The sequence below is a fragment of the Chlorocebus sabaeus genome, chromosome 12 (genome assembly GCF_047675955.1).
Source record: "Chlorocebus sabaeus isolate Y175 chromosome 12, mChlSab1.0.hap1, whole genome shotgun sequence".
Taxonomy (NCBI): domain Eukaryota; kingdom Metazoa; phylum Chordata; class Mammalia; order Primates; family Cercopithecidae; genus Chlorocebus; species Chlorocebus sabaeus.
The window spans coordinates 69,725,451-69,748,778 of record NC_132915.1 but is presented as its reverse complement, the minus strand read 5'-3'; the positions used below and the strand labels follow the sequence as shown (position 1 = coordinate 69,748,778).

The 23,328-nt window shown below is 44.1% G+C and overlaps 1 protein-coding gene and 1 long non-coding RNA gene across 5 annotated transcripts in view; one reads left to right on the top strand and one right to left on the bottom strand.

Annotated features, from left to right (window-relative positions):
* The window catches only part of NR4A3 (nuclear receptor subfamily 4 group A member 3), a 43,612-nt gene extending 37,690 nt beyond the window's left edge, over positions 1 to 5,922 (bottom strand). The window contains exons 1-3 of one of the 2 annotated variants that reach the window (XM_007968591.3): positions 5,399 to 5,922; positions 1,978 to 2,151; positions 1,009 to 1,080 (exon numbers count right to left, since the gene is read on the bottom strand). In XM_007968591.3, the coding sequence (XP_007966782.1) occupies positions 1,009 to 1,039 (31 nt within the window). In that variant the 5' untranslated portion in view covers positions 1,040 to 1,080; positions 1,978 to 2,151; positions 5,399 to 5,922. The remainder of the gene's footprint in view (positions 1 to 1,008; positions 1,081 to 1,977; positions 2,152 to 5,398) is intronic. The other variant, XM_007968593.3, reaches the window with a different exon arrangement.
* Positions 5,923 to 7,920: 1,998 nt separating this feature from the next.
* The window catches only part of LOC119618568 (uncharacterized), a 294,660-nt gene continuing 279,252 nt past the window's right edge, over positions 7,921 to 23,328 (top strand). For 2 of the 3 annotated variants that reach the window (XR_012094844.1, XR_012094842.1), the window contains exon 1: positions 7,921 to 8,469. This is a non-coding gene — a long non-coding RNA (uncharacterized lncRNA). The remainder of the gene's footprint in view (positions 8,470 to 23,328) is intronic. The other variant, XR_012094843.1, reaches the window with a different exon arrangement.

Genomic DNA, 23,328 nt, shown 5'->3' with positions numbered 1-23,328 from the left:
CTGTGGACCTCTGTACCTATCTTCCCTCCCTTGCCCTGTCCTCCACCAGATTTGGGAAACTTGAAGTCTTTCCTCATAAGCTCAGAGATGTTTTTAAAAAGAGGCGTTGAGTCCTGTAAACTAATTGGAGTGGCCTTCTCAGCTATAACCTAGGAGGACAAAGAGAAAGCCAGCGATTTATTTGGGGGGAAAGAGGCCATTGGTCCCCCAAGGCACACACATTGATTTGTAAACCTGAGTTAGTCCAAAAAAAAAAGCTACTCTGTGAGAGATTTAGTGGCCAAGGGAGAGAGTTGACATTCTAACATTTTATGAGTGCCAATTGAGGCTGCCCACACACGTTGTGGTTGCTTTCTCCCACCCCCTCCCCACTCCTCCAATAGGGCTAGCAGCCTGCACAAACTGGACCCCTGTTGATAACTTCAGTCAGCTAGGTGGGGACATAGGCCCAGGAAATGGACTCGGGGGAGTTTATACCATCTGCAAAGAAAAAGATCAGCAGCTGCAACAAAACACCCACCCATATATATATATACACACACACATATATATCCCAATTCTAACTAATAAAACAAATCAGTGGCTGTTTTGTGATAACAGTTTATAACTATTATAATAGGCAAGTTAGTATTGGTATTTCCTTATGACACTAGAATTAGTACCCCGATAAAGAAAAAAGCAGTTTCTGAATAGACTTGATTTCTCTGCCAGTTTGACTATGTTGCCCCCAAAGTGGCTGGTATCCAGGGTGCTTACTATTGTTCAGAGAGGCTGAACTGAGAGAGAAGGCTCTGAGAATTATTAGATGTTGTGGATGATTTATCTAATTATTTTCCTTCCTTTATGGCTAAATATAAATGGTAAAAAAAAAAAGGCGGTTTCTGGTGGTTGGTTTTTCTGAGCCAAAGGAAAACCAGGTGCTTAACGCCTCTTTGGAGTCTATGGTGTAAAAGGTGTGACTAATAGAGAAGTGAATACTTCACATTTCCTTTGACATCTTTCTCTTACCCACATTTCCAAATCTGATTGAGTCATGCATGTATGGGATGAAATCTTGACTTGAAAAAAGGTGATGAGGGCCTGTTGGAAGAAGCAGTGATGAGGAGAGGCCAGTTCAAGCTTTTCTTTAACAAGCAGGGCCTTAAAAATACACTTACTAGTTTGAAGTCCAGTTACTTATCTTGCTGTACAGTTGCTGGGATGAAATGAAAGGCTAATCATTTAAAAGAAAGAACACTGCCTGATCTTTCATCTATTCTCCTTCTCCCTTCAGCACCTCTAGGATTTCTCCCTTAGTCTTTTCTGTCATTCTTTCCGGCCAGTCCCTTCCTATTGCTCTTATTTGTGTCTTTCTGAGGTTTCTCTCTAGAAGATGAGCTTGCTGGGATTGTATTCTATTTATCTGCATTATCTATTGTGCCCACACAGGCTTGGCACCTAGTATTCCTTTAACAAATTTGTAAAGAGGTGGTACAAACCAAACGTGCAATCTGTTCTTTCGCCAAACTCAAAATTTACTCTTTGGTTTTCAGCTCAAATGCTTTTCTCCTTCCCTCCCAGCTTCAATCATCCAAACTTCTGCACCCAAATGATTTGAGTTTTATATAAATGAAAATGCTCAGTATTGCTCTAAGTGATTCCATAACTCTTACATGTGTACACTGACTACAAAAGAAGAGCAAAAATGAAATAAAAATGTGTAAAATACCCTAATCTATTGGTGTATTTGTATTTCTCTTAGGAAAATTAATTTTGAGCAATGCAAGCTTAATTTAATTTGGCTGCTCCACTCAGTAGCAACAAGGTGTGGTATACAGAGGAGCTTCCCGTGAGGAAGCCACCTGTGTTGTGAAATTCGCAGCCAGCAGTCACTGTCCTGGCACTGGGCAGGTCGACCACGCTGCCCGCCGAGTGTGTGGTTCCCCCACCCACTTCCCTCGGCCAGGGAGGAGAAAAGGGTCGTGCCTTCGTACCTACCTGGAGGGTATCTTGCGCGCTGAATGGTGGGGCTGGGGGTCTCTCCAGCTGAGGCTGAGAGTGTAGGAGCAGCGGACGTCCGGTGAGGCGAAGCGCTGGCAATGCTACCCGGCACCGCTGAGGGTCCAGGCTCAGGGCCCGGGCTTGCCGGGCTGCGCTCTTCCGCAGTGGGCTCTACAGGCACGGGGAGAGAGGACATAGGTCACAGTGAGACCAGGATGGGTCACTACGACCCGGGCTGGGCGCATTGGGGGCTGGGGGAATTGGTTGGCAACCTCTAGAAATGCTACATTAATTACAAAGAATTATCATAAAATTAAGGGTGATTAATGGTACAGGAGTCCCCTGGGCAAAAAGCATCACACAGCCTTGGGGAAGCCAAGGAAAGGTTGTACGAACCCACCGCGCCTACTACTGTTTTGTGGCACTGGAACCGAGGCTAAAAAACGCGCAGCCTGTTATCGCCCAGAAATTGATCTCTCTGCCCCCACAATTGATTCCGAGCTTGCGAAGTCAGGAAAACCGAAGAAAGCAGAACACTTGAAGAACGAGCTCCGCCGGAATACGGGGGTCAGTGAGTGTTCACTAGTGGAAAAAAGCCATTTTCCAACTCCGCCCGCCCCCATCCCTCAAATACAAATTTTACACGTTGCATAGGAAATGCACAAGGTCCGGAACGAATGCATGAATGCCCCAAGGAATTAAGAAAGTCTGCGCTTTTCATTCTAAATGCTAATGGAGCTTCGCTTCTATTAGCCGCGAGTTTCAAGGGCCAGGGGTCAAGCAAACAAAAGGGCACAGCAAAGAGAAGCCTGGCGCTGGAAGCAAGGGGACGAAGCAGACGGCGTTCGCGGCCGATGGGGCGGGCGAAGGCAGGTCCCCTGTACCCAGAGGGCGGTGTCTTCGACGGTGGGCCGCTTGGAGACTCCCGGCCACCCAGCGGCCTAGAGGGGGCACATTCCTGAGGGCGCCCACCGCGGCTCCGGGACCAGCGTCTCAGCGCACAGCCTCAGCGAAACTTTGTAGCTGAAAGCGCAGCTCAGCAGGCCTCAGGGAAGGAACTGGGTGCCCCAAACTCCGGCCTATAGCGCCCCCTTTGCCTGGGGTGGGCACAGCTCGAAGAGTGGGAACATGCATCGAAAAACCCCCAAATCAAACCAAGCCAAAAACCTCTGAGGTGCGCGGGGCCACAAGGGTCTTCTGCTGGCGCCCCTGAGCCCGGGGCTTGCCTGCAGGAAGAGAGAAAGGGACTCGGAGCCCCCAGGCCCAGGTAACCCTCGACGGCCAGGAAATGGGGGATTCCCTTGCCACCCCCAGCCCCAGCCAGAGCTGCTCCGACGGAAACCTTGCGCTCGCTGTAGAGCGGGTAGAAGCGGATCTTCCCACGGCTGTAGCGTGTGCTTCCCGTCTCCCCGCATCTTCAATGGGGGTCTCCAGCAATCCCCCACACGCCCCTTCAGTGGGTGCCCGCAATCCCGTCCCGCATTCCCCGAGGGCCTTTCAAGCGGAGTCGTTCTCTGAGGGGAGGCCTCTGAACTCGGGTGGGCGGGGACCGCCTCTCCCCAACGAAGGAGTTCCCCTCGAGCGCCCACCGATCGCGGGAGGGACCCACACTACCTTTCCTCCAGCCCAGCCCAGCGCCCCGCCGCTCTCTCCGCCCCACAAACGACCGGTTACCTAGGCAAAGCCTCAGCGCCTGGAAACACGTTCTGCCGCTCCGGTTTGCGGCCGCCGGGGCCAGGAGCACAGAGCCTTGGGGTTGTAAATTAGTAAGAAATAACTACCTCTGTCAAAGCCCCTTTCTTTTTCGTGGGCAGACGAAAGGAACACCCCCGTGTTCCCCTCCCCGTGGTGAAGTGTGTGGAGGAAACCGTGAAACGCACCATTGTGACCGGGGCTCCTCTGCGGAGTTTCCAACCCTGGGGAGCGGGGGCGGAGGTTGGGCGGGGGCAAGAGCAGCGAAGGAGAGACTGACAGAAAGGGAAAGACTGAGATTCTCAGAAAGACCGAGGGAGACGAGACAAACCGCGGGGAAGAATTTCTGTGAGCGCACGGTCCCAGGGAACGGGGTGGGTGGGTGCTGGGCGTGGGGGCGGAGCGGGCATGGAGGTTGCTGTGGCCTAAGGAGCCTTTGATACTAACTCTGCGAGCATCTTGTTCAGCGAAAATAACTCGAATAAAGTAACTTCATTCATTGTGCCCATTAGCCACGTTGGGCAGCTTTTTCTTTCCCCAGCTTGGTTCTATAATATATTTCCCCGTCGTGGGAAAAGGAGATCCGGCATTGGACTCGTGATGGAATGACTGACGGCTGCCTGTACTTCTCTCCCGGCACCGCAAGGCCCTGGGATCACAGCCCGACATTTCTGATTACTAACTCCTCGCAGCTCTTCGCTCTGGAGAATCCGGACGCATAAATAAATAAAAGACAATCTCCAAGAACGTTTTTGGAAATCACGGGACAAATGTGTTCTTCCTCGCCTCTGCCCCGAGGCTTCCAACAGGTTGGATAGGTGCCTTTGGAAGTCAGTCTCCGCAGACTGCGCTCGCATGACCGCTTTCGTCTCACCACCGAGAACTTTCCTTTCTACTAATAGTAAAACACTCGGAGCAACTTCTCCAAAAGCGTTCCAAAAGAGTTCTGTCAGTGAAAAAGTAAAGCATGCCTTTCCCACACCGAACCAAGGTCCGGAGGAGAGGGACACCGTCCCTACACGTGTCAGCGCGCGGGAGTCGCCAATTACACCCGATTTACCTCCTAAGGGAAAAGTGTAAACCGGCAAGTCAGCGACGCCAGGCAGACGTGCCTAGTGGAACCCCAGGCTCATTTCAATACAATAAGCCACATTCCTACAATTACGCCCTCTTTCCTGAGGTCCTCCGAGTGCCTCTGCAAACTCTGGCCACGGCTGCCTAGGCCCTTCCCTCCCAAGCTTCCTTCCAGAGAACCAGCTCGGTGCCACCATTAGGAACATTTTCTTGGACCCACCAGAGCTCCTATTTTCAATCCTACTTAAAAGGCAGGAAAATTACTGCCGTTCATCACCGGAGCTGCAACTCCCTGCCGCTGCCGCCGCCGCCGCCGAGAGCATCATTACCATGACAACTAGAGCCGAAATACCCTGAATTACATCGCTGGAGCCGCTATAGCACAAATCCCGGTCCTCCTCTTTGTTAGAGGCTTTTCGCCTCTTCGAGTGGGGGAGGAATCCCACGAGCTCCAGAGATCCCCGCGGGCCCACTACAGGGGAAAAGTTTCAGATCAGAACCTATGGGCCGCCGGGCTAGCAAAGCCGGAGCCGGGCGGCAAGGTCGGGGAGGGAACCCCACACTCAAAGTTGTCAATTTCAGGAGCGACGCTTCCCAGCAAGCCAACTTTTTTAGCAAGTCCCCTTATTAACTGGGCGAATCTCATACGTACTTGAGTGCTGTGGCGGTTCCGTCTTTAGAGCGAGTTTCTAGAGAGCTGTCCCGAAATCTGCACTGGTGGGGAGTCACAGCTGCTGTCCCGGAAGGGCTGCGATGTACAAGCCCAGCGGCTCCCGGAGGCGGTGAGCGGCTGGTAGGGGATGCTGCGATCCCGACTCATGGGAGAGCACAGCCGAGAGGTTCCGCGGGCGTCCTGGCTCGGGCTGTGACCAGGGGGGAGGATGCCGCCGCTGTTCCCACCTCCACGGCCACTGCCGGCACCGTCAGCGTTGCAAAGTGAGCCCGGGAGGGGCGTCCGGCTGCGGCGCTGCGCTGCACCAGCAAGGGCTCAGGTCAAGAGGGGTGTGAGCGCGCGGGAGAGCGAAGTGTGTGTGCGGAGCGTGTGTGCGCGCTTGTGTCTGTGTGTGCGAGTGAGGGAGCGGGTGTGAGCGCGTCTGTGTATGGGGAGCGGAGGAGGAGCAGGAGCTGGAGGGGTGGGGGGCGGGAGGCAGGAGACTCCGCTCTCCCGGCTGCGCGTTCGCTCGCTCTCTCGGCACGTCATTTATGCCACAGGAGCCCTAGCGGCCTCTCCATAGAGTGCCTGGAATGCGAGACGTCAATGTGACGCCATGGGACGCTACGTCACCCTCCTCCTCCCTCCCCTGGCCCAGCCGGTTCCGCGTGTGCGAGGGAGGGTGTGTGTGTTCGTGTGCGCGCGCGCGCGTTTCTCGGCCAGTCGCACGGCCGCACAATGGAAACTCCGCCGCACGGCCGACCGGGGGCTTCTCGGACCCTCGGTGCCAGCCCTTTTGCAGCGGAACCGCTCGCCAGGGCGTGCGTCTGCGGGAGGGTGCAGCGGCCTGCCCACGGGTCAGGCGGGACCGCCCAGCTGTCAGGCTCGGGTGGAGTAGAGTTGGAGGAGTGCTGCTGGCGCGCCTCCGAGGCTGCCCCGAGGCACGGAGCCAGGGCGAGGGGGGTAAGGGAGAGGACAGCTCTTCCGAAAGGGAAGGCTCCGCCAGCCAGCTTCTGACCAGCTTCAGTGACCTGGCAGCCGGTGCAGAAGGCGTCTGGCACCAGCCCGAAGACGCCCTGAGGTGCAGCTGCACTTTCCTCATGCAAAGGCTCTAAAGCTGTTTACGTCTCTCCGGTCCTCTGCGCCCAGGCTAATCCTCCCTCCCCGCATCATTTACTGGGTGCGTGTTTCACACAGGGATGCAGATAGTTCCGGGGATAAGGTTTGATTTCTTTACACGTACGGCGTGGGTTTCTTAACTGGACACGTTATAACCCAGCGAAGTGCACATCCATCATCCACACGCGCGCTGCAGCAGAAACTACTCAATGTGTATAAAACAAACACACACGTGTTGAACAGCTGAGCGGGTCTGACTACTGCAAATCATTCCTCCTCCCCAGCACCGGGTCAGAAATGGAACTCTCAACTAGCACTTTCACTTTTTGATGGTTGTAGATGCCCTCCGCCCACATCTCCCAAATTAAACATTTCGAAATCAATCAACAGGATTTATTAGTCAGTCCCTCGCTAGGGGATTTGCTTTGGTCTCCTGGGACACATTTGTCATGAAATGGTGTGCCGATAGCCTAGGTGACTGTATGAGGGAAAGCAATTTCTTCCTGGAAATGATAGATTTAAGTGTAAATTTCTTGATGAAAACAAAATTTATCAGAGTTAAAGACCCCTAGTCCCAAAGGTTGCTGCTGAGTGAACGCAACCTCTCTCAGAAATGAATTTTTGGAGAGGAGAAAATATTTCAGTGAAACAATGCAGATAGAGTGGTCCCCATGTGGTCCGCTTGAATCACAAATACCATTTTATATATTTGACCTGTCCCAATTTGTGTGTGTGTGGCGGGGGCGGTGGAGGGGGGGGCTGCGCCGAGGGGAGATAAAGGATTCCTTCGTAGACAGCGCACGTTTCAGAATCGAAGGTTCGAGCTAGGACCAGAAACTTGAAAACAAACTACATATAGGTAAATATGGCAGGTATATCTTTCTCCGCCTCCACTTCCAATTCATACAGGGTGGTGCGGAGAGGATCGTGGGAGGATGCCCCGAAAGTTGACCCAGCCGAGAGCAACCGAGTCTCTGCACTGCCGCGGGTTCCAATCCAGCCTCGGAAGGAAGGAGGGCGCTGCTACATTGTATCCATTCAAAGGCTGGAGGGGGGGAGCAGGACCTGGAGCCGCGCTGCGCTGACGCACGCGAGGCGCGTGATTGACGCAGGCGATGTTACTAAATTCGGCGGTTGGCCGGGACCCGCCGCCGGCGCGCGCCGCAGATAGCGGAGTAGGTTCCCCTCGGTCACCCCCGCCCCTTCTCCATTCAACGCCTCGCGGGGCGGGGCAGGGCGCGCGGGGCGGGGCGGGGCGGGGTGCGCGCGGCCGCGCCGGGATCCGGCCGAACCAAATATAGTCGGGCCTGGCTATTTTTAGCAGGGTCTCGGGCGCGAGCCCGCCGCGTGAGGGGGCGCCCTGACCCCGCCGGGAGTGCGGAGGGGGCGGGGGCGGAGTCGCCATGTTGGACTCAGTTCGACCGTGTCTGGTGACCGGCGACCGGGGCCGGGCTCGGCGTCGGGGGTCGGGGTGAGTGGGTGCGAGCCGTGAGAGAGAGGACGCCGGCGGCTCTCTGCGTCCAGCGCAGGCTGTGAGGAGTGAGCAGGGCCAGGCGCGGGCATGTGTGTGCGCGCGGAGGTGGGTAGACGGTGATCCCCGCCCGCCCTGCGGAAGGCCCGGCGGTCTTGCCACCCGGCAGCCCGGCCAGCCCCGAGTCGCGTGGGGGCGGAGCTGCCCGCGGCCACCACTTCCTGAGTGCCGGGGATACCCTTCCCGGACGTCACGGAGGAGCCGAGGCGGCGGTGGCGGCCCGGGGCTCATCCTGCACTTGCATCACGGGTGCAGCAGCAGCTGCTCTGCTCCTTTGTGGCTTTTTCCCCTGTTGAGTAACTGCTTTGTTAACTGAAAATACCATGACGGGCCAGTGTGATCACCAGCTCCAGATCTCAAAGAAAGTGAAGCTGTCAGGCAAGAAGAGGGAGACTCCCCCAGCCGGCTGCGATGGTATCTGGTGGGTGGATGTGTAGAGAAGCACTTGACAGTTTCCACGTATTACTTCTTGCCTAACTCTTCACCCCCAAGAAGATTTAAAAATACTTTTATTTCCATGCTGTAAAAATTTCATTTGTGTTCTGCACCTCCCTCACCCCCCTAATCCCCTTTCAATTAAAACTCTCATGCAGAACTGGAATCACTGTAAGCAGGAACCCTAAATTAGGTATAGTTTTTAGGAAACATGACATCTTTCAATGAATTTATTGAATAAACTACATTTTCTAAATGTTAATATAGATGAAAGGTCCTTGTCCACTCAGGGTTGTTATAAAGCTACTAAATTGTTCATATGAGTTGGGCTCCAGTGACCGTTTCAAACCAGTATCCTTGTTTACTTAAATTAAAAAAAAAAAAAAAAAATCTCGTCTCTCTGGCTGAGAACCTCCAAGTAAAGTTTTCTCTCTTTGAGTGGATGTGTCTTCTGGACCTCTGTCTTGGTTACTTATGTGCATCCTCCTCCCTTCTTCCCTCCACCTTCCTTTACATCCTTACTCCTTTACATCCTTTTCTTCCTATCAAGTGGCCAATATCTGTTCTTGGACTGCTCTGTTAGACTGAGGGCTGTTGTCTGACCTCCCTGAGCCAATCCACTGTTCCTGGCTCAGTGCTTCTCTGGGTAGGATGCGGGACTGACTGCTGGAGAGGTCACTGAGTGGCAGCCTTTTAAAACTCAAATAGAAATTCATGGAAGCAGAGACACAGCTCTCTCGCAGACGGAGACACCGTCCTCTGCTTAATCCTATGTCCCTAAACGTATGCTGTTCTTTAGATGACCCAAACAGAATTAGTTTTTCTCGAGTCTTTTTTTTTTTTTTTTAGAATTAGTGTCTACTGCTCTATATCTTTTCAAAAGTCAGATTTATTAGAAACCAGGTATAATATTATGTAAGGCACATGTAATGTGACTATTTCAGTAATCTCAATTTCCTTTTTAAGATTTTATTAACTTTTTTATCTCTTCTTTGGGGAAATCAAATAAGACTACCTTAATCTGTTAAACGTTGAAAACTTTTTTGGCTCAGTCCTTAGTTTCTATAACAGAAGAGAGACATTTATATGTCACCAGTTTACATACACAAAGTTAAGTTTCTGCTTTCATGATGCTTATAGCAGCCAGCCTGTTAAAGAACTCTCTAAAGTAACCATTACAGATTCACTAGATAGTTACCTTTCATATTGTTTTGGATTTGTAGGCCTAATCTGCCTGCAAGAAAGAACTATGTCTCTTAGAAAATAAAATATGAAATTTTGGGGAAACTTATGTGTGGTATAAAGCAATTGTTTTAAATTGCTTTAAACGCTGTTCTGATGAAGTAATGATGTATAATCTTGTTGCTTTTGCTAATATATAAAGATGATGATTTCTTATTAATGCAAAGATTGGGTGAGGAATGGTGAAATAAAAATTCTGAACCAGAAGTTATTACCTAGGGTGAAAACAGGAAAGAAAAGTAAAAAATTGTAAGTTCAAGTTTTCTGGAATCAATGTAGAAGTTCTATACTATATTTAAGATACATATATACAATTTAATAACTTCAGCTGACATTGATTTATACGCTTAAGATGTACCTGGCTCAGTAACCTGCAATCATTATAGTAAGTTTCTATCTCACCTACATGCTTGCCATTCCTTATCAATTCCATCATTGCCAGATTCGTCTTCCTAAAGTTTAGATTTTGTTATATAACTTTTGGCCCCAAAAGTCTTCAGCAGCTGGATATTTTCTCCAAAATCAAACCTAGAGCCTCCTTTATTTCCACAGAATTTCCCTGTCCTAGTCAAACTGGTGTTCTCACTGTTCTTCAAATGTCCTTTCAACCTCCCACATTTGTTCATAGTTTTCCTTTTTATGGCATCCCCTGCTTCCACTTCTTCTCCACTAATTGAAATTTACCCTTCCTCTAAAACTAGCTCAAGAAGTGAACTCAGATTGTACTTTACAAAGTCTTTCACAGAGTCTTTCACAAAGTTCTTATTTTTCTGTCTTCTTTTTGTGCTCTTGTGTCCATGGTCTATTCCCTTGTCAAACTGTAAGCTTCAAAAACATGCCCCACACATCTTTGAAATCCCTGTGGCACCTAAGAATGTTCAATATAGGTAGTAAATGTCCATAAAATATTGCCTCATTTAATTTGGATATGAATAGAGAGAATAGCCATATTGTAAGTAACAAATTATATGGATTAGGGTGTTTTTGTTTTGTTTGTTTTGAGATGGAGTCTTGCTCTGTCACACAGCCTGGAGTACAGTGGGACGATCTTTGCTCACTGTGACCTCCGCCTCCCGGGGTTAAGTGATTCTCCTACCTCAGCCTCTGGAGTAGCTGGGTTTACAGGCACCCACCACTGCACCTGGCTAATTTTTGCATTTTTAGAGACAGGGTTTTCGCCATGTTGGCCAGGCTGGTCTCCAACTCCTGACCTCAAGTGATCTGCCCACCTCTGCCTCCCAAAGTGCTGGGATTACAGGCATGTGCCACCATGCCTGGCTGGATTAGGGTATTTTTGGCATGAGTGGGCATGTATGTTTATTCATTAGTTGCTTTCTTTACTTCAACTTGATGCTCCAGATAGAACATACCTTACCAAGGTGCCTGCCACAAGCCCAGGCAGCTCCGTGGTGATAACAAGAAAATGGCAGTTTGGTTTGTATCTATTGTATCTGCATAGGAAGATTTGCTATGATTTTTTTGTTTTCCTGATAGACTTTTGGTTTGACTCTTATTCTAACCTCTTTCCCCTCTATTTGTACTTTCTCTTATGCTGCTTTCTCTCACTTATGGACTAGAAGCTGTAGGCTAGGAAATGTTAATATCAGTTTCTTTTGGAAAAAAATTTTTAAGGTTTGAAAAATTGAGAACCATGACATTTTTGTATAACCAATTAAATATGAAAATTCTTGAATTTCTTATCTTTTCCAAAATATATTGAAATAGGTTTGCATTCTACTACATGCAGAAGTAAAATGAGCAAAACAATTTTGGATTACGATTTTTTAGAATTTTTAGATAGAAGCTCAATAAGACTGAATATTAATATAAATGACTGAATATTAAAATTTACTTTAACAAGGAGAAAGTAATATAGTAGATCAGGAAAGACTTTCTAATTGTAGAAAATTTTAGAAAAAAGTAGAAACCTGAGATGGAAAGATTACTTAATAGTATAAGTGCCAATAATACTTTAAAATCTCATTAAATAATGTCTTTTCATCCATTAGAAATAATAAGAGTCAGGACAGGCTTGCAGTCTGGTTAAAAAGATAGTTTATTTCTTAGTCATATTTTCCTCAATCATTGGTAAACTCTGGAAGACCTCAATAATTTGGGGGAGAAAAGTTATTACTTGTGTGATAAACCAATTCAGGATATTATTTATGCCTATGAAATAAGATCTGCCTTTTAACTAGAGTTGATGGATGAAGTAAATACGTCTTTCCAAATATAACTGTATAACCCTTTCCCATCATTTCAACTCTGAAAAAAACAAAAAGATTTCCTCACATACAAGTTCAGTTCCTTCAGCATATTCTCCAACAGTGAGATGGTGTATGTCACAAAAAGCACTAGACTGCTTCTCAGAGGACTGGGTCTGGTTTTGCTGCAATGAAGGTGCCTAGCCTTGGGTAAGTTAATACTTTCGGGGGGCCTAAATATTATTTGTAAAATGACAGTGTTGGGTTCACTTTATGATCTTTAAGGAAACTTCAAGTTCTAAAGTTGAATGCTTTTTTAGACACATTAATAATTGTGAATCATGGGTCAGCTGTGCCCTGGTCTCCTAAAGTGATTGCTATGGCCAGGAGACTTATGAACTGTCTTGTATACAACACGTGTGCTTTTAGTAGTAATGTTGTATTAAACTGCTTTGGCCTGCATGGTAATGAACTATAGCCACTGAGTGGGATCTTGGTGGCCTGAGAGTTAATGCTACCAGCATCACAGCCTTCTGTCCATGAAGTAGAAACGAGCAGAAACCTGGATAGTCCAAAAGTCATTTTATATTTAGCTTTGGAATTTGTTTTTGTGCCTTCATTTGAATATGGATGAGTCACAAATTGACTTCATACAAATTAGCAAACTTTCATTGGAATGGATTCTGTTGTTTGCTCCTCTTCAGTTCCTTTCTGATCCTCACTGCATGCAAAGCACAAACAATTTCTTAAGTGTAGCAGTGGAGGCAGAACTGTCCTTTTTCTGCTTCTTCCTAGAAAAGGCTTGATGATGATGGAGTTGCAAGTCTACATCTCCCTTCAGAGTGTAAATAAATAGTTAGTGAGAAGGCAGGTCACAAGGAAAGTACCAAGTAGGTGTTAAGTTGAAAAAAATATTGGCAAAACAACCAGGATGAATACAGTAGGCTGTATTTGCAAACTTGTTAAGTTTGTGGATGGATAGACCTTTATAGATAAGTAAGAGCTGACTTTGTAGGCATTGGGAAGTATCTGAATTTTAGCAGACTGCAGGTTGAGGTATCATTTTAGTTAGGTTTAGATAGTAAAAGCATGGTTTATCTATTCTTTAAATGCCTATTCTACATATTTAGGTATCTGGTTTCCTCCTTAGATCATGTAATTAGTAACCAATTCTGATTTTTTTTTTACCATAATACATTTTCCAGTATTTATTCTGCATGTTTATAGTTCACTACTGGAAAAATTCCTCCCCGACATCTGTTCTGAATTAGTTCCCTTTTCCAGTTATGTTTTCCTGTTTTATCAATTGTGGTGAGGAGAGTAGAAAGCCATATTTTAAAGATTTCTGCTACTTATGTTTAGTAAAATTGAAATAAACTACCTAACTTTTTCTAATTTCTAGAAATTTGCATGTTAAATTACTGGTTTCATTTTTTTAAAACAACAGCATAAACTGGACAAAATTTGAGACCCAATCACCGTAGTCTTTCATAGTTGTCAAATTGACTTTTCTATAGTTAAAAAAGTTTTTTGAGAACAGCTTCTGTTGTCTCAATGTCTTTAAAAACGTCTTTTTGTTTCAATTATCTTGGACTTGTGTATTCTTTGGGATGAACTTATTGAGTACTTAACAGTTCTTGGCATGCTAAGAGTAGATGTTAAGAGGAAGAGTGGTGCTCCGTAAACATTTGATGAATGAATGAAAGCAATTTTCAGGAAGCTTTATCCAAAATATTCTATTTTCTTTATCTTAATGATCCTCACGGCCTTAGAACTTTTCTGGGATAGTTTCACTCAGGGGTTAGGCATAAGGGAGAAGCAGAGAAGGCATAAGAGAGGAGCATACATCACTGTGCTGCTGCTCCTGCTTCTATACTACCCTCTTCCACCATTGCACTGAGTCTACAGACACTTCTGGTTGCCCAGATTGAGAGAGGTACCCCAGAGTTATAGCACTCTGGGACATCTGTGTTTGAACTGAGAACCAGTTCAGGTGTCCTAAGGAATTGTTATGCCTCACCTTTTAACCCCAGACACCCCCAGGAATTAATCTCTGGCTTCTCTCTTTATTTTGATATGCCACTTCTGCTGCAGTACTTTCACAAGATTGTGTTCTTTTCTCTTTTCTTCACTGTCTGTGCCTGGGTGGCATATATAACCTATTCATCAGTGAGTTCCTGAACTCTGATTGAGTTCCAACTGTAATCCTCACTTTGCTTTCCAGTTCTAGACGTTACTATTCAAGGCCTCGAAGTGCATAGTTACTTGTCTACTATATCACCCATAGACTGAGGGACTCACATGTAGGGTATTAACTAGGAACTCATATCTACTTAACATATTTAAACATTTTAAGATTTCATTTTTGAAAAGATAATACATTTACATGATTCAAATGACAAAACATTTAGAAATGAGAAATTTACTTTCCACTCCTGTCCCCTACTAAATGACCCTCCTTCCAGAGTTGTTGTTGTTGTTGTTGTTGTTTTTGAGACAGAGTCCCTCTCTGTTGCCCAGGCTGGAGTGCAGTGGTGCGATCTTGGCTCACTGCAACCTCTGCCTCCTGAGTTCAACAGATTCTCCTACCTCAGCCTCCTGGGTAGCTGGGAGCTGGGACTACAGGCGCACGCCACCAGACTCGGCTAATTTTTGTCTTTTTAGTGGAGACGGGGTCTTACCATGTTGGCCAGGGTGGTCTGAAACTCCTGACTTCAAGCAGTCTGCCTGCCTCAGCCTGCCAGAGTGCCGAGATCCTTCCAGAGTGTTTTAATGCATTTCCAAGACAGTACAAATATAAATTCTGTTTCCCTTTCCTTTTTTATACACGTGGAAGCTTACACGTATTGTTCTGCCTTTTTCACTTAACAGTGTATCTTAGAGTTCTTTCCATACAGTGGAAAAATATCTGGGATATATCTGAGATATATTTCATGTATAATGTACCTTGGAGATCTCTTCATGTCATTGTGTGAATATATCATTATTTAGCCAGCCCCATATTGATGGACATTTGGGAAGTTTTCAATCTTTTGCTGTTTCAAGTAATGCTACAATAAATACTTTTGTTATATGGATTACTTTGTACTTGTACAAATATATTTGTAGGATAAATTCCTAGAAATTGAGGGATACAAATTACAAGTAATGCTATAATAAATACTTTTGTTATATAGATTATTTTATACTTGTGCAAATATATTTGTAGGGTAAATTCCTAGAAATTGAATTACTGTGCCAAAGGGTATATATCATAGTAGTTTGATAGGTACTACCAAATTGCTTTCCATAGAGGTTGTACAGTTAACACTCCACTAGAAATATAGGCAAGTGCCTGATTACCCATATTCTTGCCAACAGTGTATTATTTAACCTTAGGTTTTTTCCAGTCTGGTCGGTGAAAATGTTATCTTAGTGTAACTTTAATTTCTTTCTCTCATGAGTAAGTTTGAACATCTTTTCATATGCTTAACAGCCATTTATATTTCCTTTTGGTGAAGTGTCTCTTATATCCTTTGCCTATTTTGGGAGGCGGGGGTGGTTTAAAAATCACTGTGTAGTTGCTGTTTATAATATGGAGATTTGCCCTTTGTTATATGAGTTGCAGCATATTTCCCTGTAGTTTGTCATTTGTCTTTCAACTTTGCTTATGATGTTTTTGCTATGTAGATTTTTTTAAAAATGTACTTGAATTTGTCAGTCTTTTATGACTTCTGGATTTAGTCATAGTTAGAAAAACCTGTACTACTCCAAGGTTATGAAAGAATTCCCTCATGTTGGCTTTTACTACTTTCATGGTTTCTGTTTTACATTTAAATTTTTGATCCATTTTTCCTGGTGTATGGTACGAGAGGTAGGTCCAACTTTATTTTTTTCCAAATGGCTATGCAGTTGTCTCAACACCATTTGTGAATAGTCTACCTCTACGCTGTTTTGCTTCTTACTCAAAACAAGACTGATTCATCTCCTTTTTTTTTTCACACCTACTCTGCTGTGACTGAATATGAATACAATTCTCTGCTTTCCTTCCTGTAGAACACCTTCTTCAGTGGCAGAGATGTCTTTCTCCCTGCTGCCTCCCCGCTTTCATCAGAAACACCACATGCAGCCTGGCAGCCAGTTAATGTTGGAATCAATACGGGGTACTCAGAATGCTCTCCAGGATTTTTCATTAAGCAATGACTGGTTAGAAAGAAATTCTAACTGTGATCAGGTTCCTTAGAAGACTGTTCAAACTGGAGATGTCTTCGGGCTCTCTCTAGTCATGGTGATCAGTTATTCTGGAAGCTAAAGGTGTACTACCTGGGTCCTTTACTCTAGAGGCAGTCCAATTTGGGTTGCTTCCCTCCATGCAAATTACTTTCATCTGCTACCTCTGCTTTGTCTGACAGCATGGGATATTAGCTTCTGTAATTTGAGATGGGAACCATAAAATGCCAACAAGATGGTGTTGGATTCTCCATGATGCAATGGCCAACTCCAGAACCTCCTTTACTTGGAAAATGAGGCTGTGGATAAATGATTTTGGAAACATTCTTCCACAGTTTGAACCCCAAGCAGATGTTGTTTCATCTGTGGAACCTAGGGAAAACCCTAGCTTTGTTCTACTAGGTGAGAGTGTCCAAGCAGGCAGATGAAACTGAATTTACTTGATACCTTTCCTTACTAGCATTCTCTAAGCTATGTGGGCTAGTTTTATAGCTACCTGATAAAAGACTTCCTTCCACTTTGAACCATTGCCCTAGGCTATCTTTCCTTTCTAAACTTGTTCAGGCCATCTTGCCTGTTCTTTATTATTGAGCCTTACCTTTTGATCCTGTTTCTTATCTCTGCCTTCAGACTTACCCCGTGATGCTGGTAGTACCCTCTTTGTCCAGTACCAATTTTACTTAAAAGTTATTTTGGCCAAAAGCAATTTGGTCAAGTACAATTTAGTTGAAAGCAAGCTGGTTAACTGATTTGTTGTAATCAGCTATTAATTGAAACAATGATTTGGTCAAAACAATTAGTTGGTCAAAATGAATATCCTGTTAATAGTTTTTGAGAAGTGGTAATTTCAGTGTAAAATGATTAGATACTTTTGGTCCATTTTCTAGGGACTTTTCCAGTATTTTTCTTTTACAGTTCAAGTTAGCTTTCAGCTATGGCGGCATTTTATTGCTTGTGATTTCAAAAAGTTAAAGCAACCTAGCTACCTAGTAATAGGAGAATAGTTGGACAAGAGTAATCTTAACTAAAAGGCAATAAGAGGTTAATTGGAACAAACACTCAGAGATAAGATAAAACCATGTTTCCTGTATTATTTTTCTTTTCCCCTCATAAAAAAGGCAGTGCATGTGCAGTACAGGACATTCAGAAAAATGTAGATAAAGAATAGAAGGAAAAAAGAAAATAGCTGTAAATTAATTCACCCAGGAATAACCGCTGTTGTCCTTCCCTATCCTTCTAAGTGCATTTTATACACATAAACTCTACCTACAGTTTGCAATTTGCCATAATGTATTTAAGCATTCTCCAGTTATTGGTTAGTCACTTTTGTTCAGAATCAGATTTTGGTTCCTTTTTGCAACTGTGGGCCAGGCTACCTTTAGCTGGGAATAGATTGCCTTTCTCTTTTCCCTTCTGTCCCTCAATCCTGCCTAGGCCTGCATCCAGCCTGGGCTCTCAAGGCCCCCCTGCCTGCTTTAAGTGAGACACTTTGTAAATGAAACCATTCTGCCAAGCCTTTCTATGGTTACTAAAGAGGCCTGGTTCCAGAATTCCTGTGGAAGTCTCTGGTTATATATAAAAATTTTTTTGGAGTTCATGCTTGCTATATGTTATATGTATATGTATGCAAATTAGATAGGGAGAGTGAAGAGATGGGAGGGATTATATTGGGTCTCCATTAAAATAAGAATAAAGAGGCATTGCAGCAGAGAACTCCATTATCAGTGGAGGGAAATTACTTAAGAGATTTTCTCTGAAACAGGGTTGGCAAATATGTGCTATATGTTGTTGTGCCTGAACCTGAGTCATGGTAGACTCACTAATCAGTCATGGCACCATTTCTCACTAGATTGAGACTCAGCTTTAAGTCTTTCTCAAGGTTGGGTTCTAGGTGGCTGTATCCACTGTAGCTGCTGTGGGAGACAAACATTACTACTCTTGCTTCTAAAATGTTACATTAAAGTTATTTTGTCTTACAGTGGATTGACCAAGAAAGTTTTTGTTTGTTCGTTCATTTTTCTTTGAGACAAGGTCTCCATCTGTTGTTCAGGCTGGAGTGCAGTGTCTAGACCATGGCCCATTGCATCCTTAACCTCCCGGCTCAAGCGATCCTCCCTGCTTCAGGTGGCTGGGACTATAGGTATACACCATGCCACCACACCTGGCTTTTTTTTTTTTTTTTTGTAGAGATAGGGGTTTCCCTATGTTGTCCAGGCTGGTCTTGAACTCTTGGGCTCAAGGGATCCTCCCACCTTGGCCTCCCAAAGTGCTGGGTTTATAGGTGTGAGCCACCATGCTTGGCCTGACTGAGAAAGTTTTAATAAAATGTTTTCTATCTGATAAATAAGTTCATGTTGAAAAATATGGGATGTGAGCAAAGAGTAATTATCTGGATCTCAGGCAAAGCACATGCCTCGTAGTTAAGATCATGGAAGCAGCATAATCACATTATGGATTTATTATGGAGTGAAAACAATGTCATAATAATACTCATCATTATAAATTGCCCATGGTGTGGTCATGGTGATTGACTCCTCAGTATTCGTTCCACCACAGGTGATTAGTCTAAGCGGTCATGGTTAATCCCACTTCCCTTGCCAATGAAGAGTTAGGAATGGCCTGTAACCTATTCTGGCCAATGAGATACGAAGGAAAAGTCTGCAGAGGACTTGAGTGCTTCTGGGAAAGGATTTATTGATCCTAAGCAGAGAGAAATGAAAGAGATGATGCCTCGTCTCCCTGTAATTTTTGAGTTTGGTGTAATGTTTGAGTATGGTGGCTAGAACTGCTCTATCCATCTTGGGACCATGAGGGAAACTAGCTTTGAGGGGTGCAGCTGATCTAGATGATGACAGAACAGAGATAGAAGAAACCTGAGCCCTTGATGACCTTCCTGAATTGCTGATTGTATTGTACTTGGTCTGCCTTACCTCTGAACTTCCAGTTCTGTGAGATAATACAGTTCCTCATTGTGTAAGTAGGCATGATCTGCGAATTTGTCATTTGCAGCCAGAAACATCCTGATGTTATACCCACTTTGTCCCAAGCAGATTCACGTCAGGTGGATTTGATATTATTTGGATAGGTTTCTTTTTGTTGGGGCTCTTCCCTCCCCATGTCTTCCGCCTTCATAAAGTCCATGCAGATTCTAACTGGCCAGGTCTTGTCTCCATCTTTTATAAGGGGCTCTGCCTTAGACCAGGGATCTTCACAGGAAGCAGCAAGGAATCAAACAGCACTCATTATCTCTTCCAGAGTCTTTTGGGTTGTTCGAATATCTGATGGTGTGACTGCTACCATTTGTTCTTCATTCCTTCTTTTTCTGATTCTGATTTCTTGCTTAGATCTTGGTCCTCACTTTTGTATATTTTGTGTCTCATGCCTAACCTCAAGATTGTTTGATAGATTTATTTTCTTCTCTTCCTTCTCTCTGCAGCAACTCTTTCCCTTTATCTCTGTCATCCACTCCTTCCTCACCTTGTGACTTTACTTTGTGGCCAGTGGAGACTATTCTAAGCAGATGTAGTATTTATTGTTTGCCAGGAGCAATAGTAAGTTACATGAGTAATCATACGTCTGTTTGCTCTAGACTGGTAGGGTAAAAAGGAAGAGTAGTTCAGCCCTTGGTCGTCTTATCTAGTACCTTTCACTCGTGGCATAGAATAATAGAACTGGAAATGGTCTAGGAGTCAGAGCATTTGAGTCTTCATTATGGCTTAACCATTTGCTACCTGAAATTTTGGGCAAGTCTCTTAAGTATATTTTTTTCCTTTAAGTTTGTTACTAATGTCTGTCTAATTTTTAAAATAGTATTATAGTGATTCAAATGAAATAATGAACCTGGCAAATGAAAACAATATTTTTTTTAAAAAAACTCCGTTGGATTTTCTGATTATTTTCAGTGAACTAATGTCAAAGTCTCTAAATTGTGTAGCTTGTTCATCTCTTTGTAGAAAGGCAATGGAGTATGATATGGGGCATAATAATACAAGTAATTAGGGATTGAAATTTATATTTTAGTGTTAACTAAGGCCCGAAAAAAAGGAAAAGGCCACATGATATTAAAAATAAAGGTCAGAATGTTGATCTTGAGGCTTATTTCTAGTTCAACCAGAAATTCTGGTCAGCCGAATTAGGGGGAAAGAGAAACCAATAGAAGAAACACCCCCTCTAGTGGCGAGGGGCCAGATTCTGCACTTGGTTGCTAAGATGGATGAGGGGAATGGATGACTTCTTAGGATGTTTTTTAAGTTTCTTAAGAATTCTGAGGTTGTAGAGTTAGACTACTTAAGGAAGATCTTAGTTCAGGCTTTACTTGTCAGGAAACTTAACACATTTCTCAGGATAATTCATATCTTGTCAGTCTCATGTGAAATTGATTGAAAAATGTAGAGGCTACTTGGAAGAGGTTCACAGCTTACTTTTATATAGGCCACGTGGAGATCATGAAAACTAGGAGACATTTGTTGCTAAACTTCTTATTGGTGTGAGATGATATAGTAGGTACCTTTATAATCCCATTCACAGGGGGATAAATCTTTAAAGTTGTGGGTTATGCCATAGAGTAGTATTAATCTATGTTTATACAAAATAATGGCTGTGGATTTCCTCAGTTTTGATTTGAAATTTTTACTGGTGATCCTGAGAACGAAATGTTTAACTTGCATCTTGGGAATGATTTAATTGCTACCTATGGAAAGGCAGTGAAGTTAAATATATTAAAATAACATCACCCATACTTTAGTGACTCAGGAGGAGCACCTAATGCTTTTTTTTTTTTTTTTTTTTTTTTTTTGAGACAAGGCCTCACTCTATTGCCCAGCTTGGAGTGATGTGGTGCAGTTTCGGTTCACTGCAGCCTTTACCTCCTGGGCCCAAGCAATCCTCCCACTTCAGCCTCCCAAGTAGCTGGGACTACAGGTGTGCACCACCACACCAGGCTAATTTTATTCACTTTTTGTAGAGATGAGGTCTCCCTGTGTTGCCCAGGCTGGCCTTGAACTCCTGGGCTCAAGGGATCCTCCTACTTTGGACTCTCAAAGTGTTGGGATTATAGGCATTAGCCACTGCACCTGGTGCACCTAATGCATTCTTGAAGGACATTTCATCTTAAGGCTAAATCGTTAATGATAATGATTGTAAGTGATTGTTACATTTGCAAATCTCAGAGTCCACTGAAGTTTTTACTGTTTCAACTTCTGTTTGGGAAAGATTCTTTTACGTTTGTTTAAAGATTTTTGAAGAGGCAGAATTTCAGAAAATAATATTTTTATGATACTCTGTTAGATCTAAGATTTGAATGCCATTCAAATTCAATATAGAAAAGAGTGGTTAAAAGGCATAAGAAAATAAATTCTCATATCAGACTGCATTATCAACATGCCATTTCTTTATTTTTAATGTCAAACTTCCTTGCCCTGAAGGAAAAAAATTGAAGCTTGCAGTTGACCGGCTATTCCATAACTTGGAGTATATTTGGTGGCCTTTCTTATGAAATGGTAGTGGAAAAATTCTATAGAAAATATAAACTTCTGTGTGAATGAAGTGAGATTATAGAGTTACAAAATTAACTTTTGTGCATAACTTGTGGAGCTAATAGCCTTAATTTATTATTGTATTTCATAAATATACTTTATTTCAGGGAAGAAGAACTAGGTCTGGCATAGATCAGAATCTACCTGTTGGGGAAAACCAGAAATAGGAAAGAGAGTTATTAATGGTTCATTCTTAGCTGAGAAAAATTCAGTGTGGAATAATTAAGGTTAGTTAGAGAAATAATTATGATTATGTTAAGGAGTTCACAGATATTATTGAAAGTAAATTGGTTAAAACTGATTTGTTAATGTAAATGGGGCCAATAAACCAATTAGATAATCTCTCTACTAAATTGATGTGATAATAGATGATATCTGGAGGGAAGTAAAATAGATGACAAGGTTAGTGGTAATGAGACTTCATTAAATCCTAGTACTAAAGAGATACTGTGTACATTAGTGACAGCTTAATTCTAGAAATAAAAGTTGATGTTAAGAATTGATATGGGGCCTGTGGTGACTCACACCTGTAATCCCAGAGACTTGGGAGTCTGAGGCGGGAGGATTATTTGAGGCCAGGAGTTCCAGACCAGTCTGGACAACATAGTGAGACCCCATCTCATTCACTCATAAATGAATAAATACATAAATAGCAAGCCCAATGTGGTGGTGAGTGTCTGTATTCCCAGCTACTTAGGAGGCTGAGCCAGGAGGATCGCTGGAGCCCAGGAGTTTGAGGCTGCAGTGAGCTATGATTGCCCCACTGTACTCTAGCCTGGGGGACAGAGCAAGACCCCATCTCTAAAATAATAATAACTGATATAATGTTGGCACTGCTGAAATTAGGCAGGTATTAATTTGTGTGAAGGGCTGTAACAAAGGACTTGAATAAAGAGCCCAGGTTCCAAACTGATTTGAAATTCCAGGTAAAGTATAAGAATAATAATTCATATTTGTATGGGACTTTATAATACTCTGAATGTTTTCATATACAAGATCTCCTTTGATTCTTATAAGAACTCAGGGTAATAGTAGTACAGGTTTGGAGGTTCTGAGAGGCTAACAGACTTACTGAAGCAAATAGGGACTAAATGACAGGAGTGGTACTTGAACCCGGGGCTCCCTACCAAAATGTTTTTGCTTACTGCATTGCTTTTTTATGGTTGCTGTAACAAATTACTACAAACTAGGTGGCTTAAAGCAATAGAAATTTATTCTCTAACTCTTTTGGAGGCCAGAAGTCCAAAATCAAGATGTTGGCTGAGCCACATTCCCTCTGGAGGCTCTTTGGGAGAGAAATCTGTGCCTTGCCTCTTCCAGCTTCTGTTGTGTATGGGCATTCCTTGACTTGTGGCTGCCTCACTCCAGTCTCTGCCTCTGTGGTCGTTATAGCCTTCTTTTATGTTCTGTGTCTTCTCTTCTGTGTGTCTCAAATCTCTCTCTCTGCCTTTTTCTTCTAAGGACTGACTTTAAGAGAATCTGCTTGTCACTGGATTTAGGGTATACCTGGATAATCCAAGATGATCTCACCTGAAAATCCTTAATTACATCTGTAAAGATCTTTTCTTCAAATAAAGTAATACTCACAGGTTCTGGGGATTGGGACATGGACGTGTCTTTTCAGGAGCCACCATTCAACCCACTAAATTCATTATA